The 12,651-nt window shown below is 31.9% G+C and overlaps 1 protein-coding gene across 5 annotated transcripts in view; it reads right to left on the minus strand.

Moving 5' to 3' along the window:
• LOC130445440 (lachesin-like) overlaps positions 1 to 12,651 on the minus strand; it is a 102,143-nt gene that overhangs the window by 7,769 nt on the left and 81,723 nt on the right. For 4 of the 5 annotated variants that reach the window (XM_056781054.1, XM_056781052.1, XM_056781055.1 and 1 more), the window contains 3 exons: positions 8,479 to 8,607; positions 8,105 to 8,224; positions 5,034 to 5,204 (listed from right to left, as the gene is read on the minus strand). In XM_056781054.1, the coding sequence (XP_056637032.1) occupies positions 5,034 to 5,204; positions 8,105 to 8,224; positions 8,479 to 8,607 (420 nt within the window). The remainder of the gene's footprint in view (positions 1 to 5,033; positions 5,205 to 8,104; positions 8,225 to 8,478; positions 8,608 to 12,651) is intronic. The other variant, XM_056781056.1, reaches the window with a different exon arrangement.

The following is a 12,651-nucleotide window of genomic DNA, read 5'->3' on the forward strand; positions in this document are numbered from 1 at the left end:
TTTCTATGCGTATTTCAGGTATGTTCAAATACAAAAAAATGGAGATTGGCATAATCGGTTAAGACCGTTAGTAATTGGAAGTCTCTGATTATGTTGATTTGTATTTTTCTGTATATTGTACGAAGACCCATACATAGGTTTGGAGATGGACATTTGGAATACGACCATTAGTAATTGGAAGTTGCCGGTATGTTCGTTTGTAACCCGCTGTATACAGTACAGTGACAAAAATGTATGAGTGTGTATGTGTGAAACCATGTTAACGATGTGACCTGCTGAGACGATTAGTAATTGGAAGCTGTGGTGATTTTCGTTAAACTGGCAACAATTTCTTCAACGCTTAGCAAGGTCTTAATCTTCATTCTCCTGACAGGTATTCGAAAAAGACAAAGTTCCAATTTGTTTGATTATTTTTTAAGTAAAAATAAATCAAACTATCTCGATATAATCCATTAATATCGGATTTGAGGGTTAGTTATGATTTATTTTTAAAAATTTCAATGATTTTTAGGTCTCAAATTCTTGCGTCTTTTTTGAATTCTATTAAAAGAAAAAACAGAAACGTGCGTACTTTTTATAAACCTTGTATTCCCTTGTTATGTTTGTAATTCGGAAACGTCCTGTATTTTGCGAACCCATTTTTTACACGCCGCTGCTTTTGGCGTTAAACGTTTTTAAAATTTACCCTTTTCGAAAAAAATCCAGGACATATCTGAAATATTTTCTGAATTTTGTTGGGTTTAGGTTCTTAATTTATCAACAAAATAAAGTTCGAAATTGAGAGCTCATATTCAATATTTTATTGTAAATTTGCGACGCCACTGTCTATGTATACTTCCACTATACTCGTTCGCACGCTTCTGTCTTGAAAAAATTCTTCAAGTAAGATCTTGCTGTAGTCTGTTTGGAAGAAATATCATAGGTCGTCCCCGTGGTTGTAAATCATAAAATTATGAATCTCTTCATATTTTTATGGTTTACAACAACCCCATAGGCACGCCTATGATATTTCTTCGTTGCCTTTTTCAAACAACTTCTTCCAAAAAGACTGAAATAGCATCTTGAACAAATGGTCATGAACCACAGTTGCCCCTTCACGGGGTCAACAAGTGCGCGATTCCTGACTTGGAGGAGAGCCATAGAAAGGATTCCTTCACGTCTAGTTCTTGCCGCGAACCGGCCCGTGGAGGGGAATCTAAATACAATGGATCGGTTTTTTGTTAATTTTTCAAAAAATTAAAAATGCAAAAGTATCGCGCACTGGCGGACAAAAGCTGAACTAAGAGCGCCCCCAAACGGGAAAACGCTTAACTAAATAGTTCAAGCGCTGTCCACTAGGGGGCGCTCTTAGTTCAGCGTTTGTCCGTTTTTTATTCTAGTTCGAGGATTGTCCACTAGGGTTATATATATATATATATATATATATATATATATATATATATATATATATATATATATACCTATATATATATATATGTATATATATAATAAAAACAAAACAAAACAAAAATTGTGTAAAAGGAACCTTTTATTGAAATCAAAATACATTGTGTATATAAAACAAAATCATAACCAAAATGTCGAAAAACAATTTTTGCTACCGTTTATTACTACAGTACGAAAGTTTTGAACGTTTTTTTTCCAAAGAAAACAATTACACCTTGCAGAAGATATACGGGTCTATCGAGACCCTTTGCATATGGTTTTTCCTTTTTGTTCGCACCCCAAGGGATATCGCATCACTTTCAGACCCCAATTTAAGGATAATAATTGGCCCCTGAAAGTGACACGATTCTCTTAGATTGCAAACAAAATGTAACGTACACTTACTATTTCTGTAGATGTAATTGTTTCTTCCTTGGAAAACGTTCGAAACTTAGTCCCGTATTTATTTTTTCCTACCTAAATTACAAGAAATGCGGAGTTAGTAGCAAAAATTCATTTTCTAATAAAGAAATTTTTGCTTAATTTATAAAAATATCCTTTTATATGTCGAAAGTTCAATTTAAATCAAATTGATTAACTGGAAAATATTGGGTTATAAATAAAATTGAGGTTATGGACATTTTTATAAATTAAACAAAATGTTTATTATACAAAACGTTAAATCAAGGGTAATCCATTATTGATGCAAATGCTCATTTGCTTATATTTATTCCCAAAGTTACAGTTGTTAATTTGCTAATTTATTTATTAATTGTAACTTTGAAAATATACAATCAAATAGAAAACGTTTTTTTTTTAATAAATTAACTCGTCAATTACCCTTAATCGTATTTGTATCTGCAATTTCGATCATTCCCTTATAAATAAATAAAATAAATTAATAAAATGTAAAAATTATACAACTAAAATAATTTTTAAAATGAATTAATTAAAAAAATATATAAGCGTCTTTTTATTACCAACATCCTGTGTGTAAGTGTATACTTTAATTATTTTATCAACGTTTCGAAAGTAGCTCCAATCATAATCAGTGGGTTATGCATATAAATGAAAATAGTTTCACAAAAAAATGTTTATTTATATGGATTAGGGGGTAACTTTGTTTATCTATAGAAAACTACAATGAAAAAAACCGTTTTCCGTTAATTTGGGAGGAATTCGATATATTTTTATGTGGAAAAAAACCAAAGCATTGTCTCGTAATTTTTTTGAGAATTTCAAGGTTAGATTATGAAATTTTTTATCACAAAAATGTATCAATATGTTTCAAAATTTAGAAAATCTAAATAACGAAAGTTTTTTTAATAATAAAAATTGGAAAAAATAAAAAACGACAGGATGTGTTCACGGGATGAAAGTATGATAAAAGAATTTTGAGTTTTTTCCACGCGAAACTATCGATTATTTTCAAAATTGATGAAAAAGTACTTTAGTCATATTTTTGAAAATATTTCCGAAGAATGATATTTTTTAAAATAGAAGATAAATAAAAAGGAAAAGCTGCTAATTTTTGTATTTTTTTTTTCGAGAATTTAAAAATTAGGTTTCTCATACAAAAATATGTGGAGATGTTTCAAAATTTGTGTTGATTAAAACTCTATTTTAAATTTTTATAAATCGAAATTCTAATGGCAAAAAAGTTTCCTTCAAACTCTATTATTTCAAATATTCTCGTAGCTTCCTATAAAATCAGAATTCCTTTCCATAATATTCAATAACTGCGTAATCATATGGGCAATAAACAAAGAAAAAGAACAATAACTTCTTCACGAAAAAAAAATCAAAATTAAAAATCAACAGTGTGCGGAATAAACCTTTAAATTTGGCAACTCAGTTACCATAATTCATCGTGTTTCACAAGCTATTATTGCCGCTATAAAATAGATCTGGATGCCTGTATCTCTCAAACAAACGTAAAGAAAAGGGAAGATAAGAAAATACCCCGAAATTGAGTTGCATGTGACGAAATCTCGTTATCAGTAATGTGGTAGCAAGTGTTAGGGTGAAACTCAAGCGAACAGGAAACTATATCAAAGCATAGTTGCGAAACGTGTGCCTTTTGAATAGGTTTGATACTGTGACTCCAATAATACTAATTGATAAGAAAAAAAAGGTTAAGGAAGATACAGGACTAGATGACGAATAAAGAAGGGGTCGAAAACAAGGTTATATTTAAATATAAGAGTGTTGATTAGAAAAAAAATCGTATGTACGTCACTGTTTAGTACCTTATTCGCGAAATTGCACTTTTTCAGCAAAATAACGTCCATAAAATCCTCTTCCGAGTCCCTTGAGGTTCGTTTCCATGGAAGGATAATGAAAATTCATCCTGTGAGCCTGAGAGATTTGGCGTCGAGGATTCAAACCATTAGAGGAAACGACCGAACTTATCAACAGTCATTACGATTTTATAAATAGTTCTTTATGGAAATTACGTACCGGAAATAAATAAATTCAATACACATTTTTAATAATATTACTTCAAAAAAATAAAAACTGTCGTCCACTGTTGCCAATACAATCTAATATTCGTTAAAAATACAAGGGTTGCTACTTGAGTTTCGAGATATGGCAACACTTATGTGAATCTGACATTACCATCATACAGTTTGACATTTTTAACTTAGTAGTTATTTACAGATGCTCGAAATATTTTTATTTTGATCAAAAAGTGAAATAGAATCGCGAAAAAATGAAGAATATTTTGATAAACAAGAAAGCCATATCCAATTATAAATATTCGTTTGACTCTCGTAGAATATTTTGTTGTAATGAATCGGTACGTAATTTCAAATTTTGTTGCAGGAGTTGTCGAGTGCTCCCACCAAAATTTATCAACGCATCAGCGCATTACTTAAAATTTTGGTACGTACGCTACCCAGCGCTTCCACCAAAATTTCAAAACAGTTTGTATGGAGCAAAATTTCATAAGGATAATTCGAATAATTGGATAATTTTGAATAAGAAAAATACGAAAATTGAAAAAAAATTCGAGAAAGAAATAATCGGCAGTTATTGTAATAATTTTCGAGGATGAAATTAATTATATACTACCTAATACATGGATAGGAAGAAAAGGACCAACTCAATTGGCAACATTGAATAAAGTAGACTTCATTTAAACATATTTTGTTCGGAAAATCTACAAATAATTAATGATATAATTAGAAATATGGATTAACTAAAAAAAACACATTTTTACCAAAAATCCATTATATCCATCAACAATCAATCAGTTTTATCACTCTTGGTTATCATTAAAATTGTCGTAGATACGTTCTTCGATTGGTTAGAGTGTTCTTCTTATTGTAATTTGGTCTTTGTCTATATAATAACGCAGTTATCGAAACAGACCACGACAGAAATAAAAAGTTGCAAGATGGAATTTAGAAAAACGTTAAATTTAATAAAAATTTGGTATTAAACGCAAACAAAACGTCCTTACACTACAGGAAAATCAGTAATTTTAAGATAAAATCTCGATATTTATAGATTACGTCATTATTTTTTTTTACATTTTTCTAGATGAAAAAAATCCGTTTCTCCAATTTTCCGGGCATACTTTAAAAGGTGTAAAAACATCTTACCGTATAATCTAATATTACTTTCGACTTCTCCCAGGGAGTTCTTGGCTATACAGCGATACGAGCCGGCGTCTTCTCTTTGTAGATTTCTTACGATCACACTCATTTTCACGTGAAACGGGGACTTGCTGGATACCTGCACGTCGAATTTAGAACTCGAAATTACCATTTCGCCTGATAAAAAAAGTGGAATTTTAGCAAGGACAAAAAGTATTTTTAATATTATCAAATTCGAGTTTTTCGCCTTTTCAAATACAGGCTAGGTTTTAGAAAAAATAGGGTAATGAATAGGTCCTTTTTGTACATTTCAGAAACTTAAAATTGAAGGGTAATTCACTAGAATTGTATATTATACCATTATAGTTTATTACTATTAGTTACTTATTTAACATAAAATTTCGTTCGACAGAAGATTCGAAATTCCGGTATCCTTGTTGGAAATGAAGCACTTCGACAACCTTACCAACTACACCGTTACGGCCCGATACGAGTTTCGAGAAGATGTGGGTATTATAAGCCATTATACGAGTGTAGTAACAATTATGAAACTTAAAAGTTAAATATAAATTTAGATAGTTCACTTCGCGAAACGATTCTTTCTCTTTTGTGGCTTATACTAAGAACGCTTATCATTTCCTCTAACTTTTCGAACGTCGTGTAATTTATCACGAAATTACATTTTATTGATTATACGCTCTTAACTGTATTCAAATTAATCACTTCGACGTCATGCTAACAGTTTCTTTTATCGTCGATGGGCGAGTTTAATAATTGATCTTAAGACAGCACTTGACGGCATTTATAAATTTCCTTTAAAGCATCGTCTATCACTACTCTTCCGATATACATTAAATTTTTGGTTATACAAAGATTGGCATCGAGTCAGAGATGGATTAAATCGAATTTAACATTCGCTAGGATGTAGAAAGACAGCTTTGGATATTTGGGAAACAAAGTTAGATCATGCAAAGTAAGAGAGATCACAGCACCTAAATTTAAACATATTTTTTATGGTATTAAACAGTGTACGATTGCTTTCCTTTAACAAATTAAGGACTCAGCAATTGGGTGATATTTAATCAAAAACATATTTTTTCTCTGGCATATCAATAATTTAGCTTAATGCCAGGGTTGGCAACATAGCAGACCAGTCTTACATCCAGTAACACATTAAAATTTTTCGCGCGTTTATATTTGAACCATCCTCGTAACAAGTTTGTTTTCTCTATATTTCAGCCATGAAACACTTTGAAATTTATGAGAAATTTTTAGAGGTTAGAAAAGCAGCGCAAGACGGAAAAATCGACAGTTGACGTATTTGGGAAAATTTTTACGTAGATTTATGAACATTATAATAAAATAATATTAAAACAACTAGAAAAGTCTTTATCATATGAAAAGAAACTTTCGAAATGAATCTAAAATAAAATGCTACCCCATAAACATAAAATGAAAGAGGAGAAAATATTTTCTCTACAATTCGAGTAAAGTTTCCACTTTAGCAAACTAACTGACTATTTATAAACGGATGTATGTAAATAGTGTAGTTGATTCGTTTCCTCATGTTCGAGTTTCCTTCAAAACTTTCATAATTTCATACATCATTAAGTTTGTAAAAAAGAAGATTGATACATTTGAAATTGCGATATAATTCAAACTTCTGATATCATCGAAAGAGAGATCAACTTCTGCATACTTTTGGTCAACTATGTATCTATCAGCGACAGTTTTTTTTTGCTTCATTGATTAATAAATCCAAACATTCAGAATAATCAAATCTTCATGTTCCTCTCGACAATTGCCAAGTCAACAAATACCAGCGGTAGTTCAAAATCCGAAACAGCAGTCAGTCGATGGACTTCCCTGCAAAGGGAACATCGACAAAGTTATCAAGTCGAATTTTCGTGAGCACACACATAGACATACACAAATTACTGAAGAGGTGTGCAGAAACTCTATAAGTAGCATAGCTCCGCTGAAATCTAGGCGTTCCAAATCTGCTCGTTTTGCTGTCCCGAGGAAGAGTGTTGACAGTTCGATTCTACGTTTTTCGTAAAAAAGGAATAGAAGAGGAGGTGTCTTGAAACAGTGTAGAAGATTAAAGAACTTTTCAGTGCTGTCAGGACAAAGAAAGGTGACTTTCCAAAAGAAGATAGCTTGGAATTCCTTGAGTCAAGTAAGGGTCCAACGATTATAGTTTTATTGAGGGAGTTGTCGGGGAAACTGTCTCCAGTATTAGCAAACAATATTTCCCAACATCACGGAAGGAAAATTAAAAAAGATCCATAGTTTGGAAGTCCCAGGTTTGTTAATGGAAAAGCTGCTTTTGTGGATGAATGATGAACAGGGGTCAGTCAACAAGATGCTTTCACAAAAAAATAAAATCTTTTCATAGTAAGCACTTTTTCCTCGTAAGACTTCTTTTGGTCCCTTTTCTGCTTGCAGGAAACATCTTGACAAACTCGTTCATTTTGCACTTCACTCAAATCTCCTTAATTTTCTGGAAAATAGTCGAAGTGGGAAAAAAGAAAAAGAACTTTTAAACTCGTTAGGCATCCTAAAGATTGAGTCTATGTTATTGAATGAAGGTAATCTACCCTTCTCTTTGAGGAATCGTCATGGTTATGATGAATTGTGGATCAGACCTCAACTTTACCGTCGAGAAATCTGGAAACTTTGATATCAAGTATTTGAATTTGGTCGGTCTCTATTATCCTATAGACACAAAAAGCAAAGGAATTCCAAGTAAGTTTCCTTGAGGTGTACAGACTAACCGACAGGAACTGCTTTGAGGCTTCTTTTTGAAGAATCTGAGATCTTAAATATATTCACGAAGCCTTCAGTATTGGTACAATAAAACAAGAGGAAACTATGAGGAAGACACTTCAAAAGCAAAAGTAAGTTCTTGCTTTTGGGCCTTGATCCAAAAGCAGCTTAGCAGATCTTGGAACCTTTTCCAAGGTAACAAGGGGTTTGGGTGCCATGAGAGATGCGGACGAAAAGATTAAAGATTGGGGTATGAAATTGATTGTTTACGTTTTGAATTATACATAATCATGAGTTCGAGTCCTTACCTGTATCTCGAACCCAGTAGTTGATGGATTTCGGATAAGCTTCGACATTACATTCCAAAGTAACGTCTGTGCCTAATGGCGCCCCAACAAGTTGGTTCGGTACGTGGATTACAGGGTGAACTGTAATTAGGAAAGACAAAATTTTAACTAAAAGAAATAGTTTTTAATAGAGTAAGCAAAGAATAAAGTGCTCACATTATTTGAACCGAAAATTTTTGAATTTGTTTAGAATACAAAACAAAAATAAAAATAGAAAGGAGTTTCGTTTATCAACGCTGATTTTTTTTTATTTCGTGATAAAAAGCGGCTGGTAAAATTCAAAAGACGCGAAATGCGGTTAACTGATTAAAGGGGTGAAAGAAATGGGCACTTACAGTGAACATTGACCATAATCCTTTTGCTAACTGTCGGAGGAACCCCATTTGAAGCGATGCACATGTAGGCGCCCATTTCAGTACGAGATATTTTCCATAATATCAATACTTCTCCTTGATAAGATGATACTGAAACATAAATGAAGGGGTGGGTTTTACAATATTATAGTCAAAAATATGGATTTGAATCGTAAAATTTTAAAATTTTCAGTGTTAAAGATAAAACAAAAATGAGACATTTTACGAAATTAATGACCAATGATGTGCCTTCGCGATTTCTTATAATACCTTTGGAGATATTAAATTTTACGAGGTGACATCTAATAATTCAAAGAAGGATGTAATTGGATAAATCAATTTTTACGAGAATACAAATCAATACGAGATGTATTCACGAAGTAAATTTGGTTTCTATTTTTATCGCAATTCCGAGAAGGTGCGGCAGTAACTGACGTGTTAATGCAAAGAAAGTTAAACCAAATGATAATGTGGTTGAATGATTAGTTAGATAATTCAATGAAGAACGAGGTCGTACGTCTCGCAAGTTTATAATTAGTGTTGTTGATATGGAAATTCTACGAATTCTACGATCACTAATACAACTTTGTTTCGGGTGATGAAATTTTGACACCTCGCTACATTTGCATCGGATGTTGGGACAGAAAAGGCATTTGTTGATCGAAAAGGTGTTTTTTTTAAAACTACGAACGTGACAAAAAATTCTTTTGGGATGCAATGATGTACAGGAAAACTTTGCTGATGAGCTCGTCTTTAAGTGTAAAGGACATGAGCTCGATTCAATTATTACTGGTGGTCAAAATTTGGAGATATCTTAAGAATAAAAATTGTTCAGCGATTATCATTCTGTTTTTGGGACGCGTTTGATGTTTTTTTTTTGATAAATAAATTTGATTTTGGATAATTTTTTATAAAAAATTCGTTTGAAAAAGGTAAAAATTGACGTTTTATGGGAATATTTTTCAATCAGATTCCAATTTTTATTGAATGGTTTATTGATTTCGTGATTTAGAGCTTTCATTCAAGGACGAAGTTAATTTATATGCTGCATTTCTTCATCCACTTTAACAACTATCAAAAATTGATAATCCAAAATGTTTAAACGTACAATTTTTTATTCCGAATGAATGTTCACGATGAATAAATAATTTTTTTATATCCCCTGTAGTATTCGTGAATACAGATCCTTTGGGAGTTGAAAACGATCGTTTTGGAATCTTACAATACCTATTATTGTGCTACTAGGAATCCACCTAAGTATATTGCTTTTTCGGAAGATCAATGCGACTTCGACGACAACTTTCGCAGTTATAGCTCGGAAAAAGATGTTTGAGTTTATACTTTTTTCATTTTAGTCAAGTCAACGAAGATACAAAATATTTTATTACATCAATTTTCTTCATCAAAACAATCGTCTTCAGATACTGAAGGTTTAGCAGTCTCTGAAGACGATAACTTGGTTATTGAAACGTGCGTCAAGTAGTAATAACACTGAATTTTATGGACAGGTGGATGTTCGATGAGAAGATTTGCAAGAAATGCATAACCTCCGTAGAGGCTACCGTCATTCCTTGCAAACCATCTAGAGACTTCTACTTCTTGTAAACCCTGTGGAAACTTCTTCATATCGGCAACATCTCATCGGACATTCACCTGTCCATACAATTCAGTGTTATTTCTACTTGACGCACGTTTCGATAACCAAGTTATCTTCTTCGGAGACTGAAGGTTTAGTAGTCTTAGTTTAGAATCTTAGAATCGAGATATCTCAGGAATGGTAATTCTTAGAAAAAAAATTATAGGTACCATTCTTATAGAGAATTTATTGATCTACAACTTTGGTTTGAAGTTTTTTTTGATGAAACTTACAGTTTTCGAGAAAACCCGAAAAAAAACATCAAGTTTTAATTCCAAATAATTTTTGTAACACACACCCAGCTTTCTACCAATATTTGACTAAATTGACCGGACTATATAATAATCATATTGGTGGTCTTTCTATGGAAACATCATCCCGTTATCGGAAAAGAAGGTGATTCTTCAAGCTGTGACTGTGACTTTATGTATTCGGTTGCAGATGGTCAAACAGAGTTCTCTCGTATAAAAAAGAGTGTCAAGACACAATCATAAACGTGTATATATCAGGAACGTACTGAAGGGTTTTTCATGAAATATACGCTTTTCCACACACTTAACTTGAAATTTGTTCAAATAGAATACGATTCGATGGAATGATGAGAAACAAAAAGATAATAATGAAGAAAGATGTAGAAACATTTGATTTTTTAACACTGTGTTTCATTGCAACGAGTTTTGAAATGGTAAATTTTGAAAAAATGGGAACTTAAGATTTTTTTACATCGAGCGTATCAAATTCCGAGATAGATCGTAATATTTTCCTTATTTGTTATCAACTTTTCATCGATATACAGTTTTTTTATATATTTTTATAATTCTTATTTTCTCGGAATTTTCATTTAATTTATTTCCGGAATGCGATCCATCTTATTTGGAGAAGATTTGTGAATCGGAAATCAAAGCATCCGGAACAGTAACGCGCCATTTAAATGTTAATTTTAGGACAAAATGTGCCCTAAGGAATACAATCGGTGTAAAATCGATACTTTGTGTATAATGGTATTTTTTAATCGAAATCACTTAAAAAAAACGGATATTAGAAATCCCGGAGTAATTAAAAAACGAAAAGGAGTTATGTAACTTGCAGTTGTTAGTTTTCTCTCCGGAAAATTCGAATATTGATAATTGGATAGAATCAAACTTCGAAATACTGTAAACATAATAAAAAATCATCAAGCTTCTCAAAATAGCCATTAACTGTCGTAATCATCTATTCATTGTTGGTAAATCGTTAACCAACGACCCAAATAATCCTAAGGGGCTAAATCTAGTGAATAAGGTGTATGAAGTAGCAATTCAAAGTTTAATTCAAGAATTCGTCGATGATTGAAAATGCGTGAGATAGATGGAACTATTAGTGATTTAAAAGATCCTTTGGGTGTTGAATTTTATGGAGTTTTGGGTACGAGAAAGCAGTCGGTGTATCGCGCAAATTGGGAAACCAATTTAGAACAGTGTAAGTGCAAACAGTAGAAGTTTTTGTGATAATAACCGAAATCTACTTCAACTTCATGAACAAGATCAAAATTTGTTTCCAATTTTGTGATTATTGTCATTAATTGAACCAAAAGAAAAAAAATTTGGAATGATATTCGATCTCGCTGGAATTTAGTTAACGAATGAGAAGAATTCAAGAAAAAAAGGATTAATTAGTACTAATTATTTGAAAAAAATGCCAATTATCAAGGGAGAACAAGCAAGAAAAAGATTTATTTATAATGAAAAAAGAAAATCATTTTGCTTTTTGTTCCCCAGTCGAATTCTAATCTCCTTACGAACTGTCGGTTTCCATAGAGAAGTTCTCTTTATGATTATGGATCATTATTATTTGTTTTTTTAGAATTTCAATACGAGGAACGTTTGATAAATCCGATATAAATTTGAGAGAAAACAAAATATTAGCATTCGTTGAAGTTTTTGAATTTTTTTTTCATCAAATTTTCAAAATACTTCCAAGTTTTTTCGTACTTGCTGAGCTATAAATGCTGCTAAGGTATTAACAGATTCATATTTAATTAGAAAAAAAGTCTGAAACTCACTTTCTATGATGAATTTAGTTCAATTTTTGGTTCAAAACGAATATTTGCGTGAAGAAACTGAATATTTAACTTTAGAATTTGAAAAATTGATTCAAGTTATAAAGTAAAGTCTAACAAAAATATTTTGCATTATTCAGTTGAGGAAATTTCAATTCTAGAACTTTATCTATAAGAACTTCCGATTTTTGTTACTTTCTTGTGGGTAATAAAGTTTAAATGTTGCACAAATCAAGTCTGGATGATCGTCGACTGAAAATGCGCGAGCTAGAAGACATATTAACTGAAAAATTGAACATGAAAAAGCTGGTATAGAAAAACTTGTCTTTCCTCAGCTTTGTGCCTTATTCAGCGCCTGCTTAACACTTTCCTCGATATTTGAAATCTACAGCACAGTTCTCATATCTAAACCTGGTAAAAATCTTACTAAACCTGAAGTTTTTTGCTTCATTGCCCTCAACAGCGTCGTTGGTAAAGTCCG

Source organism: Diorhabda sublineata, chromosome 6 (genome assembly GCF_026230105.1).
Source record: "Diorhabda sublineata isolate icDioSubl1.1 chromosome 6, icDioSubl1.1, whole genome shotgun sequence".
Classification (NCBI taxonomy): domain Eukaryota; kingdom Metazoa; phylum Arthropoda; class Insecta; order Coleoptera; family Chrysomelidae; genus Diorhabda; species Diorhabda sublineata.